At 38.3% G+C, this 16856-nt stretch overlaps 1 protein-coding gene across 2 annotated transcripts; it reads right to left on the reverse strand.

The window, feature by feature from the left end:
* Positions 1–1839: 1839 nt before the first annotated feature.
* LOC100892317 lies at positions 1840–16349 on the reverse strand. Of its 2 annotated transcripts, none has more exons than XM_030992700.1 (8): positions 15840–16349; positions 12549–12712; positions 11534–11642; positions 10860–10926; positions 9769–9972; positions 7491–7669; positions 6478–6592; positions 1840–4550 (listed from the first exon to the last, which is right to left on the reverse strand). In XM_030992700.1, the coding sequence occupies exons 1-8, from the start codon at positions 16137–16139 to the stop codon at positions 4402–4404; spliced, it is 1287 nt and encodes a 428-aa protein (XP_030848560.1). In that variant the 5' UTR covers positions 16140–16349; the 3' UTR covers positions 1840–4401. The 2 variants fall into 2 exon arrangements, with proteins under 2 accessions (XP_030848560.1, XP_030848559.1); XM_030992699.1 differs by having other exon boundaries at positions 1840–4556; positions 15840–16348.
* Positions 16350–16856: the final 507 nt, after the last annotated feature.

Here is a 16856-nt window from a genome sequence, read left to right on the forward strand (position 1 = left end):
CCTGGACCCCACACCAATTTGTGTCCTGCCACTCTGCCAGTGTCACAAATAAGGTATCAAAATATCCTCATCTGACAGTAATAAAATGCCTATACCCCCTGAGCTTCTGGGGAAACCACCCCTTGACCCCCGCCTAGAAACGATCAGCGGGGCCTGCATGTAATAGTGGGGTGATGGCGATTTTTTGTTTGTCTACCCCCTCCCCCCCAAAAAAAATAAAAAATAAAATAAAAAAAAATAAAATAATTGCCACTACCGGTGTCACCATTATGTACCAATATTTGGCTCGCATAATTTCAAATTTCGCCCCCCCCCCCCACCTAAGAAATCCTGGATTCGCGGCTGCCGCCAGTGCATATAAATGATTACATAATGTCATGAGCAAGAGTCAATATCTGTATTTCGTGTTATACCCATATATTTACACTCACTACAATGCATTCAGATGAACAATATATATGTTCTTTATACTTATAATTTAACATTGTGTATGATGCTATATTTTCATGAAATGAAATTATTACTGTTAAAGTGACTCGTAACATTGTTGAAGGTTGATGAAAATATTGATTAATGTTTGTATAAAAATCTGTACTGTATCTGTACTAAACCTCTGACATGTAAAAAAATCCTGAAAAAAACTTTCAAACCACGAAGATATTTAGGGTTTAACTTGAAGGCGTCAATGTACGACACCCTCTAACAGTGTTTAACAGTAAATTTTCCCAACCATTTTTGGATTTTCCAATCCGCCTTTCCATGAAAAAAAGACTTAAAACAGGCTATAAAATATGTCAACACCTAAATGTCTAAAATGAAATGTAGAGCCATTGTATTGCTTTGTGATGCGATTTTAATTCACCTAAAAGGGAATTAAATTGTAATTATATAGTTGGGAGAATTAAAGAATCGATCAGATCAGTTTTTCCCAATTTGTACCATGAATAATGGTCCATTTTCACTCAAATTTTCAGATTATCTTAAATTGTGCATCTAGCATTGAAGTCACTATCTTTAAGCACCACTATCTCTCATCTGAACAACGTTACCAAGTCCCTTTAAGTGTTTGACGTCACCCCACCCCCCCCCACTCCGGAAAAACGGAGGGACCGCATGCGTGTTCCCAAAATGTCTGGCTCGAAACAAAACAAAAGATCTGCCCGTATTTACTTTACGCAACGGACTTATGCTGAAAGGGGGAGGGGTGCTGAAAAGGCTCGTATAACAAAATAAAAGGATCTACCCGTTTGACTTTACGCACCGGACTTATGCTGAAAGGTGGGGGGGGGGTGCTAGGAACACGCATATGCGTACCCTAAATAATACTGAGTGGGGGAGGGGGTGGGGGCGTCACCTGTGATTGGGAAGGGATACGCGAACTGAACCACTGTAACACTCGGGTCTCTGCTTGAAGTATAACTGATTTGGGATGTGCAGGTGGACCAATACATCGTCATCTATAAATGCGAATAATGTAATGAGCACTTTATATGTATTAGGGTGGTGACTGTCCTCTACTTAGGGCCCCATTCAACTTCATGTCCGAGGGATGACATTCTTTCCGTTGCATTGTAACTTATTTAGTTTTATCCACTCTCTCTCTCTCTCTCTCTCTTTCATATATATTTCTCTCTCTTTCATATATATTTCTGTCTCTCTCTTTCTTTATTCCTTTCTTTTCGCCTCTTGTTCCCTTTCTCTCCATAATTCTTTTCTTATGAAATTGTATGTCGACAGAAGTACATTTATCATCATCATCATCATCATCATCATCATCATCATCATCATCGTCTCCATTATCATCAGCAATTTCTTTACACAGAATGTCCGATACCTCTATACTTTTGTGTGTTTTTCAATAATTTTTTTCTTCATCATTTATTAATGGAGTAATACTTACATAAAAAACATATGATCATAATGATTACAATTAAAAACGCATACAATATACTTATATCACAAGACTAACGATACATTTTAAAACATAATTACATTTTTTGTCAGAAGTAATTCTTTTCAACGTCTGCCCTCCATGATATTTCCTTTATATAAATTTTTAATATATTATGTAATTATTGTTTCTTTCTTTACCTCTCCTCGTGCGCACCATACATCATTATTACATTTGGTTTGTTGTGGGTATTTTATTTTTATTTAAGCCTTTTCATCTCAAATGAAACATCACATGGATCATTATAATAGTATATAAATGACGTCAATTGTACCAATGTCTATTTCATACATACGAACGAAATAATCAAACAACTAGTTGTCGATTACTAATATTAAGTTATTACATGACATTACACGAGACAACCATACGTTAACAACGCTCATCATAAATCAAGGTAATATAAAGAAGCAGGTACCTGTCCAAATGAAAGATGAAAGAGAAGAAAAACGCTATGCGCTTTAATTCCTATTGATATTTAATGATATTTTTAAAAAAATGGTTGCCCATTTGCCAGCGAGGAGAAAAAATGGTTATTTCAGGTCAAACATTACAATGAATTATCATCTTCGTCATGATATGTTTCATCTTACGTCATTTAATGAGTAGATATTAACTGGTAAATGAATTGATGAAAATATAACCCTTTAGAAAAAATAACCAACTGTTAACTGTTAAGTTATGTTTTTAAATCCGTGTAAGTGAATCTGGTAACATAATTTAATTAATTACAACTACCTTTTACGAAAAAAAAAATTCTTATCAATTAGATGTACCATAAATTTCTCTATCATGTTGTATGTCATCGGGGGAGGGCGATGGACGGGGAGATGACTCTTTTTTGGTGAACGACATCGCCATTTATTAAACAGTAAAACGAAATTGGGTAAAAGAGATACTAGCATTTCTATACTTTGATTTCCACGTCTCCTGTTTCTTTAAACAACCGTCACACAAGAGCTACTCTACTGACCGATATAAAAGTCAACTTATATATGTATACAAATAATACAGATTTTTGCACACAAAAACAACAACATTCGAATGTGTGTAACACTGCTCTAGTGCCGAAGGTTACAGACTTGAATGGAATTCAGGGCCCCGTTTCACAAAACTTGTTATCACTAACAAATTCTACCTTTCTATGACAAATGTTGCTCTCCACCAATCCAATGCCACGATTTCAGTAGCTTATAACAATTATTGTAACTTGTTATTGATAACAAGTTTCATGAAACAGGGCCCTGATAGGCTAACGTTTGTTCACTTTCCCTTTTTCTTATAGTGTCGTCGGTCATGGACCCATAGGCATGGTGGTGCCAGACATATTATGTAGAAAGTTCGCAAATACAAAATTCACCAAATAATCTTCAACTAATCAACTCCTGGTTGTCTGACGTAGTTTACTCTCCAAAAATGAAACCACGACTCCATTACATGAAGATCCTTCCTATCAACAATTCAAACGTAAAACTAAACGTTTAACGAAAAAAAACAGCTATCAACTTTATTTCATCAATTCACGTAATCGAAGTTGAATGTTTTTCTTGATTATATTTCACAGAAAGGATTAGTGATGACGTTCTGACACTTTCCAAGTCTTCTTCTAATCTACATTTCACTTACCGATTTTAAGTCTAGTTTGATTACACTTTCATAAATTTCAACAGTTGCAATTGTAATTTATCCTAAAGCTGTTCATGCGCAACATTTTATTCATCTTACGATCCGACCTGGAAATGGCATTTTAAATTACTTTCTACATATTTGTATAATGTCTGCTTGTTTTAAAGATTTGTTTACATGTTCATATCTTTATCAAATATTCTATAAATCATTCATTCATTATTCATTCATATTTCACATATTGTTCAAGTTTGTGACAAATATTGACATTGATTTGATTTTAAAAAACACAGAGAATGATGAATAGATGAACAGATTAAGAGCTAGAACAACAAACTCATGGGGAGATGTGGAGGGGTCTACTAAGAACTGTATAGCTTGTTAAATGTAGGCCCTTTGACTATATTGAGAGAAAACAAAATTGTCGTAAAAATAATACGAATTAGCTAAGCAAATGAACAGAACTAATTGAAAGTAAATGAACAAACACCATTTGTTATCATATTGCATACAGATGACATAAACAGATACAGTTACATGAGACAAGATGTGAATAATGTAGAGTCAGAGAGGTGGAAAAAGACAGAGCAAAAATCGTTAAATGCGGCGTAGGATCGGTAGGAATAATGCAAACGTACATTACCCTAATTATTATAAAGATGAATGATATATACAAGACATGTATTGATAACAATCACTGATTAATAGACCATTATTGTTCGATTTGCCTAATTTTATAATCAAAGGTTCATTAAAAAATGTTGTGGAGCAATAGGTGATGTATTTTGTTCGAACAACTGAAGACGCTCTGATTGATTGTGGATTTAGCTGTCACAGGCTTTGAATAGTTTGAGAAAATCTTCTCTTGTTTTCAGAACTTTGCCGTCAGATTCAATACGGAACTTGGAAGACGATGCTCTCAGACTTGCAACCCAAAGCATGGCATCCTCTTCGTCGGATGATATGTATAGTTCTGTCCCTAAGAGAGAGGGAGAGGCGCATAAAATATATTAGAAAGATGGTGGCGGGGAATGATAGTCAGAGGGGGGGGGGGGGGAGAGATACATTGAAGATAATAGAGAGAGAGGGGGGAGGGGGGGGGTAAAGAAACAACGAGACAGAAAGCAGGTGCCGAGAGAAGGTTTGACAGTTTGCGTGTGTGTGTGTGTGTGTGAGGTCGAGAGTGTGGGTGTGAGAGAGACAGAGGGGGGGGGGGGGGGGGCAGAAAGGATTGGAAGAAAGAGTGGGGTTAATAATAGCAGGGGCGGATCCACGTAGCGATTTTTCCGGCCCGCCCGCCCCCCCCCAGCCCCCCAAAACGATAACAAAATAGGATAATAACGTAAAGTTAACCTTTATAAAACTAAAAACAAAAGCGCCCCCTCCCCGCTTATTCGCCGGTCATCTGAGACGGCACTAAATTTTGTATTAAGATTTAGCTACCCCCCCCCGCTTATTCACCGGCTGACTGAGTCGGCGCAAAATATTTCCTGAAAAATTGGACCAAAAAAAAGTGCCTCCTACCCCCCCCCCCCCCCCCCCCCCCCCGCTTATTCACCGACGGCTGAGTCGCAACTAATATTTCCTCACGGATTGGGCCCTCCCCCCTCTTCCCGCCGGCTGGATCCGCCACTGAATAATAGTAATACAATATAAATACTACAATGATTTAATAGTTAACGTAAAATATTAACGAGATAGAAACGTATCATAAGGTCACAAAATAATGTTGTATCTTTAGATTTCTAAATCTAATATAATTGTCTTTTCTTCTAAAATTTGATCACAGGAAAATGGTTTAGTGTTCGGTAGGTCTACGTCACGGCGTAATCCAGCAGATTTGTAGCCGTTAATCAAGTTAACGAAAAAGATTTCATCGTTTTGAAAAAGTGAAGAAAGGAAAATGGAATAAATAATAAATTACCAATTTATTTTTCAGAATGTGTCAAACCACATCACATCTCCCTTTATTAGGAGGATGGAGTCAACCCCAGACGAACCTCCAGACAAATGCTAACAAAGTTATGTATTTGGAGGTGTGCCCCCCCCCCTCATCCTCACAAGGAAACGCACGCACAAATGCCTAACATTTCTTTTTCATCAAGAAAGGGGTGTTCCCCTTACCAATGCCAACGAACCCCCCCCCCCCCCCCATACACACACAAATGCACAAATGCCTTACATGTCTTGTTCATGAAGAAAAGGGGTGTCCCCCTACAAATGCCAACGAACCCCCCCCCCCCTCCCCCCAAACACACATAAATTCCTAACATTTCTTTTTCATCAAAAAAAGGGGTGTTCCCTCTACAAATGCCAACGAACAACCCCCCCCCCCCCACACACACACACACACGCGCACGCACATATGCCTAACATTTCTTTTTCATTAAGAAAAGGGTGTCCCCCTACAAATGCCAACGAACCCCCCCCCTCACCCCCACACACACACAAATGCACAAATGCCTTACATGTCTTGTTCATTAATAAAAGGGGTGTCCCCCTACAAATGCCAACGACCCCCCCCCCCACACACACACACACAATGCCTAACATTTCTTTTTCATCAAGAAAAGGGGTGTTCCCTTTACAAATGCCAACGAACCACCCCCCACACACACACACACATCCACACTCACGCACAAATGCCTAACATTTCTTGTCCATAAAGAAAAGGCCTGGGGTGTTCCCTCTACAAATGCCAACGAACCACCCCCCCCCCCCCCACACACACACACACACACACGCGCACGCACATATGCCTAACATTTCTTTTTCATTAAGAAAAGGGGTGTTCCCCTACAAATGCCAACGAACCCCCCCTCCACACACACACACACGCACACGCACGCACGCACACAAATCCCCCCCCCACACACATACAATACAAGTTAAACATTTACCGTCTTGTGTGTTGGCAGCCTTAAAGACTTCTGATCCAGTAGGGAGAATAGCCATGATAAAGAACATGTTGTTTTGCAGGATCGGGTCAGGCCCCGTCATGTAGGAGGGAAAGGACTGTCCAATCAGGGAATGAAAGTAAGTTTGCAGTATTAGTGTAGAAACAACATAATCATCATCATTTTTAATTTAAAGGTAAAGATCAGTATTGGAATAGCCCCAATTTCAAAAAAATGAAATGGAAGCTCTTATTACGAATCATGTGAAAGAATATGTTTTGACTAATACATGATGATATAACATTTTTGCCGGGAAACCGCCTACTAATTGATATATTTGGTATTAGTTTATCTATTGGACTGTGAGAGATAAACGCACGTGTCGCGCACGTGTGCGTAGTCCCATATACATCTTTCTGTGTACGGTGCTTGGAACTTTACGAAGACTGGGCCAAATTTCTCATCATTTTGATGATTCCAGAACCTTGCAGTACACACCAATACTTATATGCTAGATGATCAACTTTTTCTGATCGATTCCACAACGCTTCTTTCACAATGCAATATAATTGGTCTTTATCTTGAACTGTTATGATCATTATTATTATCATCATAGTCATCACTAATACAACTAGTATTAATTGTTGTCATTGTCATTGTTGGTCAAACAGTTTTTGAGCATCATGTAACGCCTGGCAGGAATGCTCCCCAGGGAGTGGAGAATGTGCACACATTGTGTGAAGGCAAGCACTGAATCCAATGACCGGGTAATAGTATATTTGTCAATCGCTTAGATACATTTGTATTAAGCGCTATATAAAAATGTAATATTATTATTATTATTATTAATAATACTATTACTCCTACTACTATTATATTTGTGATGATGATGGTGGTTAAGATGATGATGAAAATGATAGTGATGATTGCGATAAGGGTAGGCATAATAAGGATGACTGTAATTGTGATCATAATGATGACGATGAAGATGATGATGATAATAAGAGTGAACTTACGACTACGCTGAGAGGACCAACATCGACAGCCTCAATGCACATCGAACTATCATCTTTGTCACAATCGGAGTCGATTCCATTGTCCAAATCGCGGTCGGACGATTCTGGTGTTGAGATGGAAAGCGCTAAACCGGGAACAGTACCAAATATCGTTTCGTAGTAATTAAGAGTCACGATCTCTGCCAACAAGAAGACAACAAGCTCAATAATTAATTCTTCCATTCATTTTTCTCGCAAGAAATCGAACTTGGACCGGTTTTGTGCACTTTTATTATTAACTCGAATGTCCTCTATCGAATGGCTCGATCTAAATAACACCACGTTTGCAAAGGGATTAAGAATCGGTCTCCGCCCACAAGAAGACAAAAAGCCCATAAATCAATTAATTCATTAATTCTGGTAACAGATCGCACTTTGACATGTTTTGTGCGTTATCATGAATCCGAATGGCCTCGAATGGCGCAATCGAAATGACAACGCGTGTGCAGCGGGCTCAAGATTCACTGCTCAAAGGACAAGTCCACTCGAAAAATAACTTACTTTCAATAAAAGCAGAAAAATCAGACAACCAATCAAAACAAGTTTGAGCAAAATCGGATAAGTAATAAGAAAGTTATGATTTTTTGAAAAAGTATGTTAAACGATGGAACAATGAAATTCACAACACAAACTGCCAAGCTGGTTATCAGTTTGTGACGTCATGTCCTCACTATTTATCAATTGCTCTATATGGTTTAATCCCATTAATTTCCCTTTTTATTCCCCAAAACTTGATTTCCCCATGCCTTTGACCAGGTTATATGATTTGTATTATATTGCGTGCACGACATTTCACAAAATCTTTTAACTGAGAACTATTTTCTGAATATTGTATATTCATAATATTGATTTTTATATAAATCGTTTATCAAAATTCACATTTGTCATGATTTAACTGGAAACAATTACTCCATATTAGTGCATCCACACACAAACATATTACTATAAATCTCACTTGGATGCTGGTGTGAAGAAATAAGATCATCAATATAAAGAAAATAATTAGTGGATAGTGAGGACATGACGTCACAGACTCATGAGTGAGTTGCCAATTGTCTAGTGATTTTCCAAGTTTTTAATGTTATTAGAAATTCATAACTTTCTTATTAGTTATCCGATTTTGCTCAGATTTTTTTGATTGGTTAGTCTGATTTTTTCTGCTTCTATCGAAAGTAAGTTATATTTGGAGTGGACTTTAAGCTAAGCTCTACATTCCGTGATCGCTTGACGACGTAAGTCTGTGTAAAAAAGTAACGCGAACAAGCCCGGGTTACTGAGTCACGTGACAGAAAGATTATGCTAAATCAGGGATAACCCAATCTGATGAGACCTATCATTGGTACCTAGTCTGAAGGCACAGCCTCTTCATTCGCACTTATTGACAATAAGCTAAATCTTTAATACAATTTGCGCATATAAGCAGAACCCACTGAAAACAAAGTAAATTCGACGTTTCATAGTACATTTTTATTACACAACAGTCGATTGGGGAAATGAGTATTGTAAAACCGGTCACTTAAAGATTTTAACTTTTTTTCAGGCACTTCACGATCATTTTGAAGCGCAATTTTTGTAGGGCTTTAATATCACACCAAAACATAGGCACTGATAAAACGTAGGGCCATGCATTTCAGAATTGTAAAACTGAAAACATCCTAAAGTTAAGTTCTCTGTCTGCGAAGTGGTAATTAAGTACTGGGTTACACACTGTTGGCAAGTTGACCATGAGATGGCGCTGTGCAATAAACAGTACGCTAGGGCAGAAAGTTCAGTATCTCTTTAAAATACCAATTCAAAGATTGGGTACTTTTTACCATGTGTTAACTACGAATTGGTTGATGCCTTAAAGGCATCGTTTAACAATGTTAAATATGAGATGCACGGCCCTACGTGTTATCAGTGTCTGTGATATGGTGTAATATTGAAGCCCTAAATAAAATCGCACTTCAAAATGATCAAGAAGTGTCTCAAAAAGTAAAAATCTGTGAGTGACCGGTTTTACTATACTCGTTTTCCCCAATAGACTGTAGTGTTATGAAAACCGTTTGGCAAATTTGTAATTTCAATTATAAATATCTTGATAACCAGACAGGCGATCGGCTTGTAAAAGCCATGGGGTTCCTGACTGACCCAAATGTTTATAATTTTCATTGCAGCATGAGCTAAGAATCTGATACAAAGTTACCGGATCCCTTAAAATGTTAAGCCTTATACGCTAATTAGTCATTGAGAAGCTTACCTTTATATAAAACGTAGGTCGCCTTGTCAGTATCAATCTCCATGTGCCGGTCGCCATCTTCAAGTATCATTTCCACTTGTGCGGAACAGTCATAGGAATAAACAGGGTTTTCGTCGAAGGCACTGTCAACGGGAATGACTGGTATGAGCAAGCTGTCCAAAATAATAATTTTGCTGAATATGTTCTCCACAACTGGCCGGTTATCTGCATCCATCAAAATGATAATAATAATAGGCATTTGTATAGCGCCGTCTATCTAGACAATGCTATTCCGAGGCGCACAAGAAAAATAGAGAGAATCAGAAAGTTTGGACGAGAAAGTTCGGATGAAAAAGTTCGGATGAGTGTCATATAGTGCCAAGTACAGGTATTGTTAACAAAGATAAGATTTCTGCTGGAATTTAAAGGTCTCTAAGGAAGTTATGATTCTCAAATTAAATGATAAAGTGTGTGTGTGTGTGTGCGCGCGTGTGTGTGTGCGTGTGTGTGGTCATCATGAAACAAAACAAGTTTATAGAGCAACATTTCCAGAATCCCATTATACCGTCCGATTGAACATACATACACGGGTCCCTAGTCACGCTTGCAGTGTCATTCCACTCCATTTCCCCTTTTAGCTTTTCTTGATTCCCTCTTAGTCTATTGCCTTATACTTTTCCTCCCAAAACGTTTTCAAGAGACTCTAATGTCTATAAATAGGGCCAAAGTATTTCGCCTTTCTTTCTATAACCATTCCCATTACTCTGACAGCGCTATTAAATTCAAAATGGCCGACTCCCGTGGAAGAATGGTTAGCAATCCTCAGAGAGATTGTTTTCCTTGATAAACATTGAGATGAGGGTAATTTTAACGATAAATTTAACTGGCTCACCAATTTTCACAAAGGATAATTTGTGGTTTCATTTTTCTTTCATACACATGATCAGATCAAAATCTTAAATTTAAAATATAGTACGGGGCAGAATAGCTTATGCGTGCCTGTAAATGAAAGTAAAACCATAGTAGTTACTCCAATTGTTTATACTATCTCCTTATCCTATCTATCTAAAAGTATTGAAAATAAAATGGGCAGGAAGAGAGAAAGAAAATACCCTTTTCGTTGAGATGAAAAGCAATCAGCCACGTTTCCTCCTGTTTCCGCTGTTTCCGCTTAATAACCTAAATTTTAAAGAAAGAAAAGAGTTAATTTTAGGACTCGTGATTAAAAATTGCATTATCACAGATCTACGGAAATAAAGTTTTCCTTTCGAAATGATAATATTGCTAAAAGTCCATAGTCCATTGAGAAGTCGACATGGCATATTTTTCCAATGTTTACTTCAATAAAGACATGAAATAATTGTAACATGGTAATGATGGTAATGATTTAGATGAAAAGAAAAAATAAATATACAAATTAATGAATATCATCATTTAAACGAAATTGAATTATCATAAATAATAATACTAATATTAATTGTAAAAATACTTATAATAATTATAATAATGATTATAATACATATAAGTTTTAATGATAACATATGTAATAATTATAATGATAATACTATTACCAATAATATTCACAGTAGGGAGCCGTCATAGTTAGAATTATTTTAATAATAACGATAATAATAAAAACATGATTACCGAAAAAAAATCAATCAATCACTCTAAAATGACGATAATACAAATAGAAATCAACTAGCAATATACGAAATAATGAGAATAGTAATGAAAATATGGCTACAATTATATTTTTAAATCGTAAAATGCATAGGCTTCCTACCAATCCAATCTGAGTGCCAATATCTGAGAAACATTCTAGAACTGCTAGCTGGCTAGCACTGCTTATGTCCGACTGTGGGTTATTGATGCTTATTAGTTCATCATGGTGTCTGCAAAGAGGTAACGGGAGGAGATACAATATGGCGAGAAAAATCTTGCTTCGTTCTAAGAAGACGAAAGACTTGATGCATGGCTGATCATCAACGAAACAGAGGTATCCCGTTGACTACTGAATTATTTCATTGCCATAGGATTAATACAGGGGTCACTGGGTTCCAGTGGGCAATGGGTTAAGTCTTTTGTCAACACTGTTTGTCGCTATGAGGCACCCAGTGAAAAATAATTCGTTTAAAATCAAATTATGGAACGAACGGAACTTTGCTATTCCTGGCTCATTTTTCCTGATCGAGGTGTCATATGAAAGGGCAGAAACTGAACTTTCTAGAAATGTGCTTTTCTCTTTGAAATTCAGATACCGTCCGCCAAATGGCTTGTTGGTTCCCTCTCATTAAATTGTTCTTAATGACTAATGTGTGAAATATGCTTCAGATGAGTTGCATCAAATGAAAGAGGAGGAACTAAGCTTTACAAATTATGTGTCATTTATTATTCGTAATTGTGATTAAGTAATGATAAAACATCGATGATTTTCGGTTTCGTTTTTTCTGGGATGCACTGCATATATAAAAAACATAATAAATTCTATACATAAAATATACCTTCTACGTTTTATATTGAATATAACTACAACTCACAATCATAGCTTTCATCAGAACCAGAGCTCCCTTCATTTCTCGCTATTCCTATTAGTTCAGGGTATTAATTTAGTGTGTTCAAACAAACTGATATGAGGTACTCATCTTCTTTTTTAAATTTTTATTTTTTGTTACAGAATTCATATTTATTTGTATTATTTATTTCGTGAAATCATGACTGCAAAATATGAAATATATGTGAAATATGAGACAATAAACTGAAAACTGAAATTGAATCAAAAAGTTACATATCCTATTTACCTCAGCCCGGCAGCTCGAGCCAGTCCTGTACCATCAATATCCATGAACTCATGGCGATCATGATGAGTGTAAAGAAGTGCTCCAAACTCCGCGAGAGCATGAGGTTTACCAGGGATATACTGTACAAAGATCTCCCGAAAAGCAAGCCCATCTGAAGATTCGATCTGAAAATGTAAACAACAAAATAGATATTCTGGGCCCTGTTTCATAAAAATTGTTGTCAATAACAAGCGTTAAAACAATCGTGGCATTAGATTGACTGAAAGTGAATTTTTCATAGAATATTGTAGCTTTTGTTATTGCGTTAGCGGTATTGGACGTGCCATTATGAAGGTATTATAAATCACACATTGTGTCGCACGGCCTACCACATTATGTACATATGCTCGTTTTGCTGCAGGTACGTGCTCTTTAATATCGCTCGTTTCAATATTGGAAAACTTGAAATATTCTTACACGGTCATTCAGGTCCCTCGATCGTGCATTCTCATTATTATTACATCATCATGATCATCATCATTATCATCATTATCGTCATCATCATCATCATCATCATAATCATCATCATTATCATCATAATCATAATCATCATCATCATCATCTTAATCATCATCATCATCATCATCATCATTATCATCATCATCATCATTATCATCATCATCATCATCATCATCATCATTATTATCATCATCATCATCATCATCATCATAATCATCATCATCATCATCATCATCATCATCATAATCATAATAATCATCATCATCATCATAATCATCATCATCATTATCATTATTACTATCAGTATTGGTGTTGTTGTTATTATTGTTATAATTTTTTATTATTATTATTATTATTATTATTAGTAGTAGTAGTAGTAGTAGTAGTAGTAATAGTAGTATTGTTGTTGTTTGTTGTTATCAGTATTAGTTCACATTATGTTTACAAGAGATAAAGAATGCAGATGTTCAATAGTACCTCTTAAAGGTACTATGTCCCTTTTGCAGCCAACCTCAAATGCTGTAGAACTTTCCAGGAATTATGAATATGTCATGTATGTCCTATCTGTGAAATTTAAACCTTAGCAGTGTCCTCATATTCAAATTATGCAAGGAAACCCGTTTACTTGCTAGACTTCACTGTCAGACACTATTGAGTGACTGACTGGCTTTTCTTCTTCGGTGGTAATAACATGCATGAAAAGAGTTGTAAAGGGTACATAAGCATTTGTCTACATCAATAACCCACTTCTTGTGATGGCCAAGATTAAACTGATTGAATCTTTGCGCAGCATAAAACGTATGACCATTCGGTACAATTGTCTGAAAATCAAGACTATTACTTTTGGGCTCTATAGCCCTAAAGTCGATTTGACAACTAATAGTCGTTATTTTTCCACTTGAAGACATTTTCAAGCCCACCTTTTTTAGGGAAGTTCTAAATTAGTATTATCTTTCAAATGCAGTTGGAATTTAACTTTTTCATTTTTTTGGCCTGCAAATGGGACATAGAACCTTTAAAGGGTCGGTGATTCAAAGGGAATGAGGGATGTCTCCAACTGGTGAATATGTAAAAGGGGTTGTCCCCTTCCCCTCTGATATTTAGAAATCGCCAAAGAGCATCATAATTAACGATCTGCTTTTAATAGACAATTGAGAGGACGAAGAAAAAACTGAGGTCAGAAATTTTCAAACTACCGAAAGCTAATATTCTTGCTCTGTCGCTGGGTTCTCTGGGGAAAAGGTTTTTTTTTCATAGTGCATCGGTTGGAAGCCGCTAGCGCAGTGCCATACGTTAGGATAATAACACTTTCATGTGTGGAGCAGATCGAATAGCAAACAAAAGAGTATGACCATAAAGGATCAATTCCTGGTTTCACTTACCTTCCTCCTTCCTTTTTAAGACTTCCTCTTTCTGTTGTTGTTGAAATTAAGTTTTTATTACACAAGCACGTGCAGCCAGAATAATTACAAATGGAGTAAAAATAGAGAACCTTGTACGGGACTGCAACTTCAGGTAAAAGTTAGGTTAAAAATACTCTCGTTTTTGTAAACTTTTAGAAGGGACTCTGTATACCAGGCTAAAGGGTCAAGGGAGAGGCGATGAGGTTACTGGGATAACATTTTATATATAAGTGTATCCAGGCGCGTACGCAGGATTTTTTCAAGGGGGGGGGGGGGGGGGGGGGGGGGGGGGGGGGGGGGGGGGGGGGGGGGGGGGGGGGGGGGGGGGGGGGGGGGGGGGGGGGGGGGGGGGGGGGGGGGGGGGGGGGGGGGGGGGGGGGGGGGGGTAAGAGGTCACTTTTTTTTGGGGGGGGGTCTCGAAATTTGAAAATTTGACATTTTGCTCCGTTTTGGGGGGGGGTAAGGTCAGCTTTTTAGGTCAACCATGGGAATATTTTTTTTTTTTTTTTTTTTATAAAAAAAAAAAAATCCAAAAGGGGGGGGGGGGGGTTTTGAGAAATTTAGGGGGTTTACACACAAAAAATTACCAAAGGGGGGGGGGGGGGAGGTTCAACCCCCCAACCCCCCCCCCCCTGCGTACGCGCCTGAGTGTATCTTTAAAGAAACAAAGAATCAGTTGGTAATTTCAGCATCTCGGGGAGAGGGCCTGGCTTATATGGGTAAGGGTTTCTATATCCCCGAAGTTGTTTATTAACTATTACATCACTGTGGTGAATATAGATTAAATGTATTTATTGAACTTTCAATTATTTGTTTTACCCCCCCCCCCCCTTTCCCAAGTTGATGTCGTTTTACCCATCTTGTTTCCCCCCCCCCCCCCCCCCCCCCCCCCTCACCCCTTTTTGGGGTTGTTACCTCGAGCCTTTAGCTATTCACTGCAACGCTATTACTCATTACAGTCACTGCTTCGTGGGAAGAATTGCTTGGCTTTGGTAAATTTGTTTATATCACCGGAAGCACGATGGCTCACTGTAGAGCAATGGTCTTGTAACCGGAAGGTCCATGGTTCGCTATAGTGCCCTTCGGTAAGGCATTACTCTTCAATACCAAGTCCATCGGAGATGACTTAAAGCCGTTGGTCTCCTGATTGCTTACTTACAAACATACACATGCCTTCTTAGCCGTCAGGTATTACAAACACACAATAAAACAAACAAACAAACTCTACCGTTATTGGTCATCATGCATTGAAGGAAAACAATGACTTTACCACTTAACCGTGGTCATTACCTCAGCGCTGCGGTCATCTTCACCGCTCATTCCCCTCTCCATAGGTGAAATGTGTTTGTTTCAACTTAACAGACTAAGTATCTATCGGCCTACCACTTACCAACTCTTCACCATCATGAGGTTCACAGGGCGTCTTCTTTTCTGTTGCGGTTGTAACCGCGGCTACCTCGTGTGCGTTACTCGCCTCGACCACTTCTTTCGGTACCGCCTGCTTCGAAGAAATAGCCGCTTCGGAACTCTCAGTGTTATCTCCACGCGTGTTTGAATCAACTCGCTCTGGCTCGCTGGACTGCCCAGGTTGGCGTTGATCACCCGACGCTAACGGTTCCACCGCGGCAGCGCCTCCCGACTGCCGGATCGTAGATCCCGCACTTCGCTTTTTCGATGCTTTTCCACCCATTGTGAATTATGCTTCTATTCTCCTATGTTGGAAGTCAAAGATATGGTGTTGCGAGCCTAACTGTTCAATGGACGTGTAGCAACTCGTGCAGCAACACATTGATGAGCCAGTTTTCAATTTGTGCGCATTGATTTGTGTTGCAATCACTGCTAGCTTACTCATCGACCAATGGGAAGAAAAGGCTAGGCCTAACACTTTGCATCAGTGCATGCGAAAGATTCTTCTCCATCCCGCTCTCTCTCTCATTAGCTATATTTCGCTCTGGTATTCCTTTCTCATCTCGTTATTCTATCAGATCTCTAGTTAACTCCTCTCTCTCCGTCTTTTCTTATCTCTCCTTTCCTCTTTCTATCTCTCTCTTTCGTTATATCGTTCTGTCTGATTGCCCCTTTCTATTTTCTCTCTCCCTCTCTCTCTCTCTCTATTCCTATTGAACTTTCTTATATCTCTACTATGTTACCCTCTTTTTTCTGCATTATTTTTGTCTCGCTCTCCTCCTACCACTTACTCCCCCCCCCCCCCCCGGTGTCTCTCTCTCTCAATTCTTATGGAATTTTCTTATATCTCTACTATGTTCCCCTCCTTTTCTGCATTATTTTTTTGTCTCTCTCTCCTACTACCACTTACCCCCCCCCCGGTCTCTCTCTCTCTCTCTCTCTCTTTCTCTCTCTCCCTCTCCCTCTCTCTCTCTCCCCATCTCTCTCTCTCCCTCTCTCA

This window comes from Strongylocentrotus purpuratus, unplaced genomic scaffold (genome assembly GCF_000002235.5).
Source record: "Strongylocentrotus purpuratus isolate Spur 01 unplaced genomic scaffold, Spur_5.0 spur5_scaffold_20, whole genome shotgun sequence".
Classification (NCBI taxonomy): domain Eukaryota; kingdom Metazoa; phylum Echinodermata; class Echinoidea; order Camarodonta; family Strongylocentrotidae; genus Strongylocentrotus; species Strongylocentrotus purpuratus.

Excerpts from the sequence above, each read along its gene's own strand:
- LOC100892317 (XM_030992699.1), bottom strand. The coding sequence starts at position 16,139 with ATGGGTGGAAAAGCATCGAAAAAGCGAAGTGCGGGATCTACGATCCGG. Across the intron at positions 11,643-12,548 it reads GCTCGAGCTGCCGGGCTGAG|ACACCATGATGAACTAATAA; the intron begins GTAAATAGGATA and ends ACCTCTTTGCAG. Across the intron at positions 9,973-10,859 it reads TTTTCATCTCAACGAAAAGG|ATAACCGGCCAGTTGTGGAG; the intron begins GTATTTTCTTTC and ends TGATGGATGCAG.